This window comes from Penicillium manginii, assembly GCF_028828005.1.
Source record: "Penicillium manginii strain IBT 31320 chromosome Unknown utg000011l:1.0-1395921.0:1.0-1396616.0, whole genome shotgun sequence".
In the NCBI taxonomy this organism is placed as follows: Eukaryota; Fungi; Ascomycota; class Eurotiomycetes; order Eurotiales; family Aspergillaceae; genus Penicillium; species Penicillium manginii.
In genome coordinates, this window is record NW_026643112.1 from 1,378,686 (window position 1) to 1,396,542 (window position 17,857).

Here is a 17,857-nt window from a genome sequence, read left to right on the forward strand (position 1 = left end):
CTTCGCGCGCTTCCTCGAGAAACAATGTGGTCGAGGGATAGTCGCTCATAACTGCCTATTCATCTGGCCTCGTTTTTTCCCCCCGGATATACCCCGTTGTGTTGGATTTCCGCTCCGTTCGCATCTCGTCCGAAAGACGTCGGGCTCTCAACGACCAGGACGTGCAGTCGCGTGGTCCGACGTATCTTTTGTTATTCGTCCTCCGATCGGCTTCCTTGACATCCTGATATCCTCCAGTCCAGACGAGCTCTATCGCCCACGCCGCCCACATCCACATTCTGCCCAAGCATTCTCCCCGATAGATCGACCTCCGCGGTTTCCTTCTCCAGCCACGACCTCGAACGTGCTGTCACCCCCTCGCGATTGGATCGGCAGCTATCTGATTATACCCTGTTCCTCTCACCCCACCTTTCATCTGGATCATCGCGGCAGTCTGGTATAGATGCAGCGATCCCTGGCTGGTCATGTCCTCCAACCTTCCCACCCAGACCAACACGTCTCCGGTCATCAGTCGGAATCGGAATTCCTTTCTTTCCAAGTTTCGCTCCCCGCTCGGTAATCGAAATCGAAGCGTCACCGATTATTACATCGATCTCGACGATCCCTGGCGCTCTTACTTTCCCGGCGATGTCATCAAGGGGACCGTTATTGTCACCGTCGTTCGCCCGGTTCGCATCACCCATATTGTCGTCTGTCTCCATGGATTCGTCAAGGTCTTCAAGAATGCGATGCCCGCAGGGGAAGCCGCACCGGATCTAGGTTATCTTGGCCCGGGTCGTGGCCGGCGCGGCGCGGAATACATGGGCAACGGATTGGCGAGTTTGTTTGAGGACGAAGTCGTTCTCTGCGGCGACGGGCGTCTTAAGGAGGGTATCTACAAGTTTCGTTTCGAAATGAGTCTCCCACCTTATGCTCTCCCGAGCAGTATCAATGTGCGCATTCACTTCTTGCCCACCCTTTCCCCCGAATGACTGACTGACCGACTTCCTCCTTCTAGTTTGAGCGAGGCACTATCTCCTACTCCCTAACCTCCACCCTCACCCGACCGACCACGATGAACCCTACACTCACCTGCCGAAGACGGGTCAATCTTCTCGAAAATATCGACATTGCGCCATTTCCTGCCCCCAAGGCCCGCATTGTCACTCTCGAACCAATCTCAAAACGCTCCAAATCAAAGGCCAAGGCCAAGTCCGTTGCCTCTGATGCCACCCAAGGACCCGACACATCCTCTATAGATACCCCGATCAGCGGAACTGCCGCTTCAGTCGACAACCGCCCACCACTCAGCCCTTCACCCAGCAACGTCAGTTCTTCAAGTCGACCGAGCAACAGCAGCCAGAGCTTTCATATTGCCAGCGACCCCAGTTCCTCAACAAGTACAGGTGGCGGGCGCAACAGCGAAGGTCGCAGTGCGACCCCGTCAGTCTCAGATCGCACAATCACCGCCAAAGCCGAGGTTCTACGTGCAGGTGTGCTACCGGGCGACACACTACCCATCAAAGTTACTATCAACCACTTCAAGCAAGTGCGCAGCGCGCAAGGCATTGTCGTGACTTTCTACCGGCAGGGCCGTATCGATCTTCACCCTGCCATACCTATAGGTTCCACCGCGAATGGAAAGAAACCGGTCTACGAGGATTGCTATCCCCGGTCCCGCACAGGGCTTGGTGGGTTGACGTTGGGCACCAGTCGCACCAGCAGTACCTTCCGTAAAGACCTATCTCAGACATTCGCCCCGCTCATCGTGGATCCCACCAACATGACGGCAACCGTCAAAACGTCCATCCGAGTCCCCGAGGACGCATTCCCGACTATCACCCGCGTGCCTGGCGCCATGATCAACTTTCGTTACTATGTGGAAGTCGTGGTTGACTTGCGCGGCAAGATCACATCCACCGACCGTTTTATCCCACGCTTCAAAATGGTATCAGGCGGCAGCAATTTCTCCCCCAGTGGCCAGGTTCTGAACCCGGCCGACGCCAACGGGAGTAACCTCACCGCCAATTGGGCAGGGAATATCTTGGATACGGATCATATTCGTCGAGAAAAGGGCGTGATTTCGGTAGCCTTCGAGGTGGTTGTCGGCACGAGGGATTCGCAGCGCGGCCAAGCTTCAATAGAGCGCACTACATCCAACGTCGCCGAGTCCACCACATCCCAAAATGCCCAACCTGTTGCATCAGCGGCCTTGATCAACCCCGTTGATGGAGAGGAATGGCCCGAGGCCAGTCCGATGCCTGTCTCAAGTGCTGAGTATGGCCAAGAGGACTATGGATTCCCCGAGGGAGCTTGGTCGGAGTACCCTGAAGACTATCACGAATATCCGCAACCCATTGGGCCCATGATGGCTCATCCCGAGGTGGAAGAGCCCGTGGACGAGAAGACTCGACTACGGCGACACGAGGAGGCTCTTTTGCCTGGTGCGCCAGACGAGGACGAAGCAGGGCCCTCAAATGCCGAGGTGACGATGCCGACAGCGCCTGTTCTACCGGAGGACCACCTGTTGCAGGACTATCAGCATTTACCTTCGCCTGTTACTGAGGGTGTTCCGCATGCAGGTCCACACCCGGTCCGATCAGCCGAGTCCTTGCAGACCATCGTTATCAACGGCAGCGCTCCCGAAGCCAGCGAGCCCTCCGCTCCGGGTGAAGACAAACAAGAACTGGAGCGGCAGCGATTGCTTGACCAGACCAGCGCACCCAGTGCACCACCGGAAGAACCGAATGGCAGTGGCACTGCCAATGTCAATGGCCATGCGCACGGCGAGCCCGGTGAGGGTCCAAGCGCTCCGGTGTTTGATGAGGATGACCAACTCGTTGGCGGAACAGCGCACGCGGACGAATCCCTACCTCGGTATCAGCGATGAGGAAAGGATTTGATCTGTTGTTCAATTCCATTTTATTATTATTATTACTTGTAAATTTCGCATTTTTGGGGCCAGGACATGGAAGATACCACTACTCGCATATTTCTGAACACACGGCGCGAGGCGTTAACCGAATGTAACATATGGATAATGGGATAGCGATAGCTCAACTATATCATACAATCATGGATCTATGCTATTCATATACAATCTGACTATATTCTTATCGTCTATTTACTCCAATTTACCACCTCCAACACTAAAACCAAACATAAACAGGTGGCATCAACCGAGTGGCTTATCTCCACGGGGAAAGCCTTGGAAGCCTTGGCGCCCCGACTTTGGATAAACTTCTCCCCCTGTAACCTTCTCCTCTCCCACCACCCCAATACCTTCAAAATGGCCTTCAAGAGCGGGTCGTTTGCGACCTTCCTCATCCTCTGCCGTATGTCCAGTCCAGCCCAGTCCACTCCCATCCTATCCCATCACTCAACCCTCACCCCAATCCATCCACCCACACCACCCACATTTCAAATCCACCCCAGCTAACCGCCCCCAGCAACCTGCTTCTTCCTAGGAATAATCTTCTCCCTCTTCCCATACGACTACCCAATCCTCTGGTCAACAGTAACCACCCCAGCCAGCCACTATGACTACTTCGAAGCGCACCTCCGCTTCTTACACGCCAGCCCGCCCCTAATCCCACGCATCCTCCACATAGTAATCTTCCTCGGCCTCGCCGGCCTCGTGACGAAACTCTACCGCCCCTCCGAATCAAACATGCTCTTTGACGGCGCCTCGCTCGTGCTCTACATGTGCGGTATCACGGTCTACATCGCGAATATCGTCAAGGGCTTGCGTCTTGCGTCGGCGGGTCGGTATGGCGCTGATCTGGCTAGTGGATCGGATGATAAGGATCAGATTCTTGGTCGTGAGGACTCGCTCAAGGTGCTTGCTGCTAGCAATACTATTCTGGCGCTGGTGCTTGTGGGGATTCTGGTCCTGCAGGCGGGTCAGTGGTATGCGGAGCGGAAGGATGCGCAGGAGTTTGAGAGCTTTGCTGTTGGGAAGAAGGAGAAGGGTGCCAGTGGTGAGGGGGAGGGGCAGAGTTCTGCGACGGCTAGTGGGGTTAAGGCTGGGCGGCAGGGGAGTCAGAGGAAGAAGAGCAATTAAGTTTTGCGGAGGGGTTGTGACTTGATCTGACTTCTTGCTTGTCTGGGGCGGGGGGCGATCAAAGGATGATACTTGGGTCGGTTCCGTGTTTACAGGGTGTTCTTTACGACTTTTCTCTTTGGTTGGCGATGCTCCGCTATGAAGAATGGCACCTTTCCAGCTGTGACTTTTTATGATTTGCATTGTGAGGCTCGGATGGTGTCGAGTTCGCATGTTTTATGTACACAGGTCCCCCGGTGGTGCGCTATGGCATTTGTCTGTACGATGGATGTGGAATGAAATGCAGAAATTCAAAATGGATCTGGACCTTGAAATGTGGAAGTGTTAGTGTTGGGCTTAATAGATGCAGTGCCTAACGTATCGTATCGCATCGTGGTGCAGGATTGTATGCGGGTGTGTGGTGGATGATAATGGTAAATGGATGGGAAATAATGGAAAAATATATCGGACCGGATCGATTCGATCATTGTGAAAAGATGGCAGGTAGATGTTGGGAATAATGTCGTCACATCGCAGAAGGGGAATCATAAGGCAGTGCAGGTCATAATGAAGGGTAATGGTGACAATATTGAATGTCAAGACAAGGCATAGAAATGCACGAGGCGAGATGAACGATGGTATGTTAAGCGAATGAGAATGGGCTGCGGGGGAGATCTGGCGAGCGCGGGCTCAGGGCCTTTGCGAAGAGATCCTCGCCTGAGTCGGCGCTAGAAGTGCGCACGATGGAGCTCATTGAGTTGATGGGTGCGAAGCCAGGTGCGTCGGTGCTGTTCTGCGCTTCCTGGAGAGATTCAGGCGGGTGCAGGGCAACGGGCTTGAGTGAGTCCGGTGCGGATGGGTTCAGCTGTGACATCGGCGTTGGGGTCGGGTTTGTATCTGGAGTTGGCATGGAGTGCGGTGCTCGGTTGGCAAGGTTGCGGAAGGAGCTGAATGAAGACACAGCGACATCCGGTGACTGCGGGGACAGAAGAGAAGGTGTTGATCCTGTTTTCATGTCAGTCAGCTTCTTCGAAGTATATTTGATATCAGACCTGCGCTGAACTTACCGCCGTTGGGTGAAAGGTCTCGCTCGCTTGTCTGCAGCTTCAATCCTTTGAGCTTATCAGACAACTTCTTTCCACTGACGGGCGACACGGGCGTGGCGGGGTAAATAGAGGAATGATTGTTGGACGATTCGTGGCTACTGGCAACACTTTCGATGCCATGTGCTCCCACGCCGAAGTTCGACTCGATCCACTCCTTCTCTTGCACTGCCATGTGCAGCGCAACTCCCTCAACATTGTTTATGCTCTCGTCGCGGATCTCATTGTCCAGTACACGCAGGCGCTTCTTCGCCCAGATCGTATGCAGCACACCTTTCTTTCCGGCAGAGCGACCAGTTGCTCCCAGCTCCGGCGGAAAAATTGCAGGTAGCGGGTTCAAGCGCAGGGTATCAGGGGCCGATGAGGAACCGATGTTTGGCTCGTATGATAGTGTGACAACGGGCGGGATGGTGGTGTTCGGCGGAAGCAGGAAGTAGAAGCGGCGGGTAGTATCATTTGGTCGTTCGTCAGCGGGCATGACGGTAGTCTTGCCTTCCCAAGAAACATGCCACGAGCCTTCAGCGGAAGAGCGAGTAATGTCATCATCTTCCCATTCGATCATTAGGATCTTAGTTCCATCGTTGGCCTTGCCAGCCTCGAACTCGAAACGAGCGAGGGCTGTGATGGAGAGGCTACCAGCCTTGGGACCGCGCGGGGTCTCCAGGTCTGCGAATTCGCTGTCCGGAGTGAAGGTGGGCGGTCTGTAAGCCATGTCGATACCGATAAGAGCGCGTATAGGAGGGTGTCGAGGATCAGACTAGGGAATGGGGCGGAGTTCGGGGCTGGGGCACCGCGCAAATAGGGAGAGAAATGCAGGGCAGGTCGGCAAAGGGCGGAGAGGGCAGCGATGCAAGAGGGTTCGAGGAATCTTGGAAGAGAGGGGCTTCCTGGAGGGTCGCCGATCACGGGAGTAGTCACCCTACTACCTAGTTATTCCGGAATTGTGTGCAGTTTCATCTTTGTGTTTGGGATGCAAAAGGTGTGAGGGGCAGCTCTATTGGTTGATAATTATAGAAACCGCCGCTCTTGGCATGCCAATTTACATTACGGACGCGCTTCTTTCATACTCGCCACAAAGCTACCAGTATACATATACACCTGGGCACATTCACCAACCTTGGAATATAGGAACATCCTAGATCCTTCGATCAAGTATCAATAGAGATTCGCAACTCGTATAGAGCAGGTTCAACTTGAAGGCTTACCATTATCTTGCAATCGGTAGAATATAGATCCGACCAGGGTGGAACAGAGGCATTGGACTAGATTGACCCCAAGCGCCCTGGACAAATATGAGTAAATGAAAAGTCATTGGTCTGGTCCATTTATAATGGAAGCAGAAGACCCGGCGAATTTGAATGAGAAATCACTCGACGGGAGTTCGACAAAAGAACAGAAACCCAGAACACAACCTTGGAACCTGCGGGGAGGGAATTTGAAGGACGTCCTTCTATCACGTTCACTCGTTCAATTTCAAGTTGGTTCGGACTTGGAGTTTCCACGGGGACTTGCAGTATATTTGCCAGTGCCCAGGTGGCTAATCTGTCACAGCTTTCAAGTTCCAAGGTTGTGTTCTGGGTTTCTGTTCTTTTGTCGAACCCCCGCCTTCTAAATATAGATCTAAGGAGCTTGTTAGCCATCAATGCCTCAAACCTTTGTCTTTCCAAGGATTCGACTTGAATGTGGACTGGATGAAATCTTGTCGCAACAGGAGAGCAAGAGGGACTTAGTCTTTTACTTTGAAGTAAAGTGTTTTTCAACTGAAAATGTTGACGGTATGGACTGATTCTTGTGATGGTGAATGACCGAGCGGGAGTGTGATGAACCCCGCACTGCTTGCATGAGAGTTTCTATTAATATACCTACCGCCGATTCGAGCCCATGTGCCTGCATATCTTGCGTAACCCTGGTGATGAATCTTGTATAGTCATTCAACTTACCCCAAAGGTGCAAAGAAAAGCCGTTAACTTTTTTCTGTGTTTGTAGGTTCATTCAGTCTTCCTTGACCTTTCATGCTTCAATTTTTCATTAGCCCCAAGGGCTGTCCAAAAGATGAGCGCAACTTGAAAGGGTCATTTCCTCGTAGAGCTGGTAAATATCGAGACAGTGGCAAAGGAGCCAACAGTTCAAATATGTCTTTTCTTGGAAATTCAGATTGATCCCTGGTAAGAATCAATGTCCTCGTGCTATTTTTATCTTAGTCGAACTACCTAGGTAGAGCGCTGGGTTCGGACCTAATCCAGACTTGTGATGGTCAGAATACCACTGTGTCTGCCGACTGTCGTCGTAAAGTAGAAATGTCGATCCATCAGCAACTTGGCAACCTTGTTCGCTTGAAATTAGATAGAGTAGTATGATACTGTATCATACATGAGCTGTATATACAGCACCGGTATGATCTATTTGCATGATCAATATATAATTAGAAGTGACTGAGGGGTGAGCTTGAACATCTTCGGCAAGGATTGGCTTCAATGTCAAGAGTTCGTCACATTGTTCTAAGGTTTGGACAACGGTCAGGGAAAGATGAGCAGTCAGCTTCAGGGGCGAGGAGCGGGCGGCAAGTATATTGGCCCCTAAATAAGAAATCTCATGGAGAAGGAATTGATTGGATATCGAGCATACCTGATATTCAGAATGGATGCATAAACACGGTGCAGAATGGAAGTGATGCCGATATAAAGCCAGTCCCCGCTCTAAAGTTGCTAAGTTTAGCAACACCTGCCTTTGAGCAAAATATTTCATGACGCAAGAGCCAATAGATTCCACATATGAGGATCATGAAGCGCTGAGAAGAGGGCTTCCCTGCGTGTATAGCTCCCCACACCGACCCGACCTGCTGGTGCAGCCGAGCTGATCAACGTACAGGGTACGGAGTATATGCATTTGCATCTATTTCTGCCGTTGAGAGTGCTGATCACGTATAAAGGCTCCATCAGAAGCTATTCTTGGAGCTGTGGATCTCAGATTTGTCCAGTAATGTGTGTAGAAAGAGCACTTACTTTAACGCTCATAGTATGAAAACGGCTCACGGAGGGGCAAAGTATTATTAGCAGATGAATGTTTTGGCCAATCTTGAATTGGATTAGATGATTGGCGCAAAGATAATACCTAAAGAAGTTAAAGGCGACACGAGATAATGGGTACTCGTAGTGATAGATGTCGAATGGAAAATTAAGCCTTACCTCAGGAGATTGGAAGAAGAACAACAGATACTACACGAAGAAAAAGATCGATCAGAAATCACATTGTGCTCGCGCTTCTTTTTGGACAGTTGAAGTGGTTTTTTCAGGCTCATTGCCAGCTCTAGATATATAGTATGTTGGCTCAAAGATGACAGTCTGCTGTTGGAGACCTCCCGGGAGCCATGTTCCAAAAATAACCATGCATATTTTAGAGTGAACTTCCATGCGGGCAACACGTGATTTTCAATCATATTAAAACTTGCTTCGTCTTCTCCGTCTATATTACGAGTACGGAGTACGGGGCACAGAGTATCTAGAGGTACCGAGCAACTGGAACAGGCAAAATGGAACCCCCTTGTTCCATAGTGCTATATCCACAGTGGAGGGCCAGCCTTGTGCGGACGGTAGCTGAATGCGTATCCTCGGCGGTTATTAGACTGCTCTCATTGGTCACAACATGCATATGTGCTCGAAACCTGCAGAACAAACCGGCATCTAATAAAAGAGTCTTCACACTACTGCACGCTGGGAATAGGTCTCAGATCAGCGATTGATTCAGTAGGAATGCAGTTTTTGAATATCTTTCCCTCCTGACTGGTCATACACGGCAGGAAAACATTGTATACAACACCAGCATCTGCGTAGTGTGAATGATAATTCCAAGGTTTGGGTTTCTTCCGACTTTGGCAAATCAGTGCAGCTGACAGAAAGTTCCTCGTCGCCAAAGCCGCGTCCTCACGGATCACGGATCACGGATCACGGATCACAAGGGATGGGCTGTGATCGCTTGCCACGTTACACCATATAATTCAAGTGGGCAGCTTAGTTTCGGACTCCACAGTGGGGCTATTGTTTCCCGTAAGCCAACCATAGCATGAAAGCGGGGGGGTTTCATGAGCCCATGCGGTAGTCTAGTGTGATTATAGAATAGCGTCGGCGCTTAACGATATTTCAAACCTCACTGGTGGGCCATACCCTACGCTGAGCGGGTCGCGAATCCTTTTGAATCAGATATTGAGGTCTCTATTTTGTATCCTCAATGGCCAATTTCCCTTGAGCTCATCACCCTTCTTCTCATGGTGATAGCTTCTGAAAGTTTGTGATTCCAGGAGAGTTGATGCTCATGGTGCGGGGTGTAATGAAGATCGATACGAAATTGTATCGATACATAGCTGCCTGTGACACATTCAAGGTTCAACGAAGACTTGCAATAGGACAGCGCCTTGGACAATGAAACCAGGTGATGGGGCTTTTCTGTCTCCCAAAAAGGACTAAAGCCTATCTAGGAAACGTCAATTCCGGTATCTAAACTAATGTACTCGAGACCCTTGTATTTTTGAAATCAAAATTACATACACATATACTGTATTCAATCGGTCTACGTAATAAATTGGGAACATTTGGTAATTTTAACAAGACTTCTGGTACGCAACGAGTCCACATGGACGTTATCCATATGACAATAGGGGAGAGCACTCTAGATTTTAGGTAATAAATAGTCATAAATATTGTAAGATTCGGGCTTGACTGGAGTCAGCCTTGGAAACATTATTCTTGTCTACAGTTTTTGTTTTCTGAGCCGCACTGCACAGTCAATCCTTCAAACTGCGTACCAGTCCCTCGGGGCGCTTCGATAGTATACTTGAAAATGGGGGCGGTGATGTGGCGGTCTGGGCCACAAAACCTCCCCGAATGAGCAGTCGAAATCTTGGCGTGGAATGCTTCAGTATAATATGGATTGATTACTGGTGACCTTTGGAGCCTCTAGATTGACTCGCAAGCGGTAAGAAATATGGCGGAAATAGAGGCTATCGTCTATTCCTTGGTCTGATTTGTTTACTTGCTGGCGCCAGGATCTCGCCATCTGTGTGGCTTTGAGGTCTGTGGGCGTCTGAGAACCCAAAGAGAGATTCAAGCTTCCCATTCAGATTGTGAACAAAAGTACATATAGTATAATTCTGAAGGAAATCTGAATGGGACTTGATCAGGATTATCAGATTTCAAGGTTGAAGTTAAGAAATCTGTCGCATCTTGCTAGTGAGATGCCATCGACGTCACCCTTTACAAGCCCCATGGGGAGGCTCTTTGGTGAGACTCCCTGTCAAGCAGATATTCTCCGAGTTTTCGGGAATAAGCTAAGCCCTAGAAAGATAAAAGTAACCGTCCGATGGCACTAGTGAATCAATCGGAAATTTTGAGACCTTTTGGACTGTTGGTCTTCTGTTGGTTTTTTGTAGCCTTGTTATTCGTTACCATTGAATGCATCCAACACGTGGTATCAGCTTCCTATTAGCTATATGCACTGTCGTACAAGTAGAGATCTTTAAATGGACGAAATAAAAGTGAGTCTCGCCTCAAGGCTTCATTTTAGGCCCAGTTCGAACAAGCGAGGTGTTCGAGGCGCTCCACGTCCTTCGATGGCTTCCGCTTGGGCCTGATGCCGGGAGGCTAAAACCCTGGCCAGGACTCCGACATGTGAACTGTGCGTCGGGAATTAGACAAGTCATCGACTATTACGATGTTTGGGTACCAATAAGTGGCCAAAAACAGTGTGAATGTTATTGTATTCAAAATTTATTCTCCTATCTTCACGTAACCAACACCTGCTGTCCTAGGTATAACACCAAAGATACGAAACATATGACCCAGATAGATGACTGCATAAAATACCAAAAGCCAGGGCAATATTGCAAATGCGAGCGTATTTTGCCGTCGAAGAAATAACTTTAGTAATCAACGCCAACATTTCCCAATACTCCAACTCCTCCCGACGCCTCTTGGCCCCAGACCATTCCGAAAGTTCCCCAATAAATAATCGTAGACGGTAAATGATTTATTGCTAGTACAATACTTACTAACAATCTCACCCCGTCCTCATGCAAGGTCGTTAAGATGCCAATAAGCTCAAAGTCGAAAGAAGACCAAATGGCATCTTGAAGCAAGAAAGAGAGAATTGAAAAAATAATAGATGGAAACACAATATACCGATGAGATATAACCAGCTTGGTCAAACCTCTTTGCATTCACGAGCTTTGTTGCATTCATGAGTCTTGCGTCGCTTGCCCTTGGGAGGGGGATCAAGCGGTGTGCGTTTGTATGTGACAGTGCGTGTGACAACCTGCCTAACACTGACAGGCTTTGTGGATGTCGCACTTCGAGGTGTTGCACTCCTGGGAGAGCTAAAATAATGGAGCTTCCAGTTTGTGGGCGAAAAGGGTGAGTGGATAGCTGACGCGCTTCGCGGAGTCGCGCTCATTGGGGTTGCTGTGCGGGGCAAATCCTTTGTGGAAAGTGTCTTGAGTGATTGCGGAATGCGCAATCTCCGCAGCGTATGAGGGGATTTTGAGATTTTTGACTCTTTCAGCTCCTTCAGTCCCTTAGGTGATGGCGGCTTGACATATCGAGGTGACGGGGGTGGAAGAGTTAACGATGGCGACTTGAGAGATGGAGCCGAAGAAAAAGCAGGACTTGTCGCAGTAGACGGTTGTGACGTGGGCGATGGGTCGAATGTGAATTTCGGAAAGCTCCCACCAGCACTAACAGGGCTCGCAAATACTGGGGTAAGAGCATTCAAAAACTCCGTGTACGCCGATGGTGTAGGAATGGGACTCTCCACGTTGTCTTCTTGTTTAATGACCCGCGGACTGCAAGGTTTTGGGTCGTTTTGGATTTCCGAAGGGAAAGTAAATGATTTAGGTGTCTTCAACGGGTGAAGATCAGGCTTTGGGGCTGGCATGGCGTGGGGGGGAATATAAGTCGAAATGTAATCAAAAAAGCGAAGACAAGTCCAACGAGAGAGGGACGTGGTGACGCAATCCCAAAGGTGATGGGCAGCAAACACCAAGACGCGCCGTTTGAATTTAACGGCCCGACAAGATAGTATTTCTATGGGAAAGAAAGAAAAGGTCAGGAGGGATGAAGGAGGAATATGTAAGAACCAAGAAAGGAGGGGGACAACCAAGGCTTACCAGAAGAAACTCAGGAGGGCCTCACGGGTGATCTTCTTTTCTTTCTATATGGACGGAGTACGACCGAAATGGTGAAACAATAAAGTACCGTAAAGACTTTGTAAGACCAGTACCGTACCAGACGATACCGTCAGATACAAGCTCGGTCTGACCGAGTCGACACTTTAGCCCCAGTCCGTGCCACCTGGCGTTTAGCCCGAGAATATTGGGGCGAACTCACCTCTTTGCTGTTTTAAGGCAGATTGGAAGGCTGAGCACAGCTCTCAAGGAAAGAAACAAAGGATTCAGGCTCCCAAGATTTAGGAATTATCCGAAGGACGAGTAGGGATTGGACGCGTATACAAGCAAACCAGCGCTTGACACGGATGAACGAATGGTGTGGTATGTCTAGAGAGACAGAAAAGCGATACGGCTGACCGTTGATGGCAAGCAAAATGATAAAGAGAAGAAAGAAAGAATCAGAAGCTGAGGAGTAAATAGACTACACAGGTAGTATTCTCCTGATGATGTTATATAGAAGGAAGTCAACTTGGCAGTGGTTGGTAACCGCCCTGGCTTGCACGAGCCCTCCGACTGAGACTGAATCCACGTTGTCGCGCGCCTTCTGAATCTGACCCTCAAGCCTACCGCCCACGAAGCGACAGAGGCGTTACAGAGCGGCTTGGTTTCTCGGGCAACCGACTCTGGACGCAGATGTTTTACATCTGGTTCGTCGGCCTGGGAGCGCGCGGCACCCATGACGTTAGCAACTACCCCTTGACCTTCTACAAGCCACTTGGACTACTTCAAGACCTCAATACGGTCGCCCCCTGAAGGTCTTGGCACTGAAGATCTTGAGGAATACAACCGGGTGGGAGATTGGAACCATGTCAGGGGAATCAGGGCCGCGGGTTTCACTAAACGCTTATATTTCTCTACGTGCCAAATGTCCAATGATTCCTGCAGAAGAAGAAGGGTTTGAGGTGTAGCTTGACTAGTGGATCTCAGGGTCTTGCGGAGCGCATTCATCAAGACTTACCTTGCAGAGCTTCTGAAACTTCACTGGGAACAAGCGTTGATGTGCTCAAAACTATAGGCTGATATATCGCGAGGTCTTCGTCAGGAGACCTGTTCCTGTTTCATTCAACTAGAGGTTTTGAGATTTTGCATACTAGTATCCAGACTCGGAGTTTTTAATTTAGAAATATCTTGTTGCCGGATATGCAAGCAAACATAGATGAAACGTGGGGGTTGGTCAGTCGGGCTGCGAGAATTCATGCTGGATTCAAGCTCTGTCGCTGCCTGGGGAAGCTATTTACAGGAGTCTGTTCCGTCAAATGCCTGAAAAGACACTAGAGGTTAGTAGTATGTTGCCTTTTGGTTTAGATCTGAGTATGCTGGAAGTGCACCGAGTTGATTAAGGTTTTGAGAGAGAAAGTTCCATTGTTCCTAGCTAAAGCTCCTATTTATGTGCCCCTCTCAATTTCCCTAGAGGGGCCTTTCAAGGCTCTAAACAAATATAACGACCCGAAGAGGCTGCCTAAGGGGATCAGCCGAATGAGATTCCACCATCGGACGCCCATGGTTGAAAGCAGAGGCAAACCACAGTGACAAAAACAACGAAATAAAAACCAACGCCATCGTCACACCATAGGATATCAAGGTATGCATAAAAGAAATACGCCAAATATTCATCGGGAGAACTGCAAACCAAACCTGATGCAGAGTCAAAACGAAAATGTCATGAACTGAGATCAAGTCATAGTTTTAACATAACTGGCTAGAAGACAAATCAAATAAGAAGGTAGCGCCAGCCATTGCGGTTCATGACATCTCGCCAATGCACTTGCTGTCTTTTGATTGTTCGCATTCCAGGCGAGGAAGCGGCGTGGATTCCAAAGAGTGGTTTCTTGGTTGATGAGCTTGGTATACTGGATCGGATGGTGCGTCGTGGTGAGCCGGGGAGTCGATGGGGTCATCCGTTAGACGCCAGAATTCAGTCATTAACTGGAGCATCCGACCAAAACTACCGAAATCCGCGAGCTCCCCTAATGCGATAATTCTGTCTTCCATTGCCTGACGGAATGTGCTTCCCGGGGTTGAGTTGGCGCCGGCGATAAGTAGAGGCCACACTAGCGAGCGATCGAAACCAAATGCACCAGCTGGAATGAAAGCCAAAGTTTCTGCTACTGCAGAGACAAGGTTGCAAGTACTTGAGTCGTTGCGGTCTGCTCCAGGAACTAAACTGCAAAGGTAAATCCTGGCTGCGAGACGAAACATAGCGGTCATGTTTTTCGTTAGAACCTCAGGTCGAATACTCCCATTTGGCAAATAGGGGCTTTCGAGCGAAGGGTCAGCGGGTTCAGTGTACTCGAGTTGATTTCCAAGGGCTTCGATGTGAGCACAGAGCGCGATCGAGTCTATTCGATTGCCATTCTTCAGAGACTCCAAGCATGCAATCTCGGAGATTAGATACATAACACGATCGTCACATCCCATGAGTTCACGGAGACCAGAAGAGGCTCCACTCAAGTGCTTGTTTCGGTATGTATGGGCAAACTGGGGTGTCTCGCCGAGCATTGTAGCGCCCAGAATATCAATCCATGATGTCAATGACATACTGAATGGAGGTACCATATAGGCAGTTCCACAGGGAACCATTTGGTTTGTGAGATCTAACTTGTCAACCAGATTTGACACAGCTTGGAAATGATCACTCCAGTGGATATCGGGAAGACAATCATCGGGCGCACCAACGGAGCAGTGGAAGAAAATCATGGCAAGTGTAGCATCGAGAATGTGTTCATGATCAGAATCCTTCCCCAGAGACTGGCATAATTGGGAAATTGCTTCATATCGGTGTCGCATAATGTCATGGTCAACTTGCTCATTGTTTAACCCACTGGTTGTCTTGAGGTGGATAGCCGCAACACTTAGACAGCAGTGGAAATAAGACTTATTGTTTTTGAGGGACTGCAAGACAGCTCTAGCACGTGCAGAGCCTCGTTGGTGAACCTCAAGTATTGGAAAAATCATCCTCAGAACATTCTCCACGAAGTGGTTTGAGAAGCGGTCGGTCATAGTCATCGACAGGGATATTGGCATGAAGTGAAGCATATGACTGTCCAACCCCGTGAGTTCCTGCGACGGAATCTTCTTCTGGATATTCATGAGCTGGCTCAAAATACTCTTCTTGAAACCACTCATCGGCAGGGAAAGTGGGAAGCGTCGCGTGCAATTGTGGCGGGCCCATGGCGCTGAAAGTCGACACTGTGGAATCATGGCGCAGAGGAACATCGTTGACAAATGTCTGACGTTCGGTTTTGACGTCAACTTCGTACGGAAAGTGATGACTATATGTAATGGGCACGAAACCCGGCGTGGAAAAATGAGGACCGTAGGAGTCAATATCGCAGGCGATGGGGCGGTTGAAGTCGTGCTCGCTAATGAGGTGGGGGCGGAGAGATGCAGGTCTGTACACGGCCGCCGCTTTCTATAGAGGGATACTATCAGCAAAATTCTGAAGTTTGATCATGCGGCTTGACAAACCTGAGTTTGAGGCACTCCTCTCAAGTGATTTAGTTTTCTTAATGATATCCTTGATGCGCTCTTTTTGCAGTCTCCTTTGATCTGGACTGCCCCACCACACTGGCCGTTTGTATTCGCACTTGACCGATAGGTTTGTACAAGCTTTGCAAGACGGGTGGCCTTCGTCGCATTTCTTTCTTCGGAGTCGGCAGGTAAAGCAGCCTGTTCATTTGTCAGCTCAGTTTCTGTTTTCAGAACCTTCGATACGGTCGCCATAGCTCTGCGCATCACACAATATTCGTACCCGAGCGAGATCTTTTATGCATTTTCGATACTGGTTTGTCCGCAGCCAGTCGGTTGTATTGTAGGCCAGTAGGTCGACCGGAAGATGTGGCATCCATGCCTTTTGTCGAGCCGACACTAGAAGTTTTCGCGGTCGGCATTTTCGCGTCTAGTATTGACGATATCCAGTATCGACAGCGACAAGAAGTAAAAGTCAATCAATGACCAAAGGATTGAAAGATAGGTGCGGCACAGCCAGCAGACGAGGTACAACACAAATTCGAGGAGGAGCCAGCCACCTTTCTTTTGCTTGAAATGACGGCGGAATAGCAAAGCTGAACCGGCAGCGATGCAATCTATTAAATTATAGAAGGGAGGGGGTGAGGGAAACGAAGGACGGAAAGTAACTCAGCTTCGAGACGGTTTTGAAGAAGAGATCTTTATCTTGAGATCTTGGATGCGACTAGTTATAAGTCAATACTACGATCAGCAGCCGAGCTAGCCCATGCTTCTATTTTTTGTTGGAGGCGGCAGGCGAGCCCAGCTCAAGCGGAAGAATATGCGAACATCGGGTGGGGTCGATGTCCCAGTAGCAAATCAGTATCGAGATAGAACTTGTTGGTCTGGAAATGCAGGCTAATTTTGGGACTTAACAGGGGTGCAAGCACGCAGCGTGACGGACGACAGGTATCCGACGTCGATCTTGACTAGCGGCATCTGCAGCTAACGGGGTTGATCTGTGGTAGGATGCACATGGTGCGTCCGTGGTGCAGGTTGGTTGTGGTGGGTCTCATCACATCCCTGCTAAAAACCAACTCTGTTCGAGTAATCACATACAATCACCTTCCTCCGAATCCTTGACCGACGGCCCAGTGGGCCTTGCCTCATGCTGGCTGGAGTTTTGATAGGTGCACAAAAGTTATCATTAATTTGATTACACTTCGCTAGCCTACGTTGTCACGGCCAGTTGAGTCGCTGCAAAACCTTTGGCTGAAGAAGGGCTTGCAATGTTTTGAACGAGATCTAATCCGCCCAAGGTAATTTTGATTCAGCGCGCTGCATGAAACTAGGACCTTTCGACCAAATAGTCGGCTTTTACTAGGATGCAAGCTATTGCTATCGTGTTGGACTTCGGAATTGCTGGTGGGATTTGAGATGATCCTTTTTTTGTCATGCCATTTGTGTACCAGCCTGATTAGAGAAAGCTTTCACCCAGAACCAGTCCAACAGGATATTGTTGGTCAAACCATGCAGGCTGGGATGTGATGAAGCAGCGGCTCCTTGCATGCCAAGCTTCTATTTTTCGCCTCTCGTTGGCTGGGCTGGCAAGTCTACTAGGACTGATCAAACCTAGCGGCATCGGTGTTTTGTACAATGGAGAGCTCTGGGCCAACCGCGGGGCCCTGCCCTGCTGCAGAGACTGGGGATTGCTCATGCGCCAAGATTGACGCTCGGACTGTGCATAAAAACCATCTCTGGGAATAACTCCCTTAATTAGCAACATTTAAGCGCTTCAATGTAGACTAATCTTTCTATCTCTGGTGTCGACGGGCCAAATTTACCCCTTTACACGGATGCACTCAAGAAGTCTTTGTCCCAGGTCAATTCCTATTAAGAGCCATATGAGGCATTATAGTGCCCTACATGATCGAACACTATTATACTTAGCTGTTTAAATTTGGAAATGAACGCAGCTCATTTTGATGCGGGGTAACTCGTCATTTAATCCCAACATGGTGGAGCCTTGATCCTCGCTTCGGGTTCGCGCAGGTCCGAGGCGCAATACAACCC

General features: G+C 49.4%; 4 protein-coding genes across 4 annotated transcripts; 2 read left to right on the plus strand and 2 right to left on the minus strand.

The window, feature by feature from the left end:
- Positions 1-464: 464 nt before the first annotated feature.
- Positions 465-2,869, plus strand: N7533_013792 (arrestin family protein; the record flags this gene model as incomplete). The annotated part of the gene is made up of 2 exons (XM_057110442.1): positions 465-932; positions 998-2,869. 2 exons carry the CDS (start codon positions 465-467, stop codon positions 2,867-2,869), a joined length of 2,340 nt encoding a protein of 779 aa, XP_056953144.1.
- A 399-nt stretch (positions 2,870-3,268) lies between these two features.
- Positions 3,269-4,042, plus strand: N7533_013793 (uncharacterized protein; the record flags this gene model as incomplete). Its single annotated transcript, XM_057110443.1, has 2 exons — positions 3,269-3,314; positions 3,429-4,042. 2 exons carry the CDS (start codon positions 3,269-3,271, stop codon positions 4,040-4,042), a joined length of 660 nt encoding a protein of 219 aa, XP_056953145.1.
- A 622-nt stretch (positions 4,043-4,664) lies between these two features.
- Positions 4,665-5,836, minus strand: N7533_013794 (uncharacterized protein; the record flags this gene model as incomplete). Its single annotated transcript, XM_057110444.1, has 2 exons — positions 4,665-5,026; positions 5,089-5,836. 2 exons carry the CDS (start codon positions 5,834-5,836, stop codon positions 4,665-4,667), a joined length of 1,110 nt encoding a protein of 369 aa, XP_056953146.1.
- A 5,480-nt stretch (positions 5,837-11,316) lies between these two features.
- Positions 11,317-12,045, minus strand: N7533_013795 (uncharacterized protein; the record flags this gene model as incomplete). Its single annotated transcript, XM_057110445.1, has 1 exon — positions 11,317-12,045. The coding sequence occupies one exon, from the start codon at positions 12,043-12,045 to the stop codon at positions 11,317-11,319; it is 729 nt and encodes a 242-aa protein (XP_056953147.1).
- Between the last annotated feature and the right edge of the window lie 5,812 nt (positions 12,046-17,857).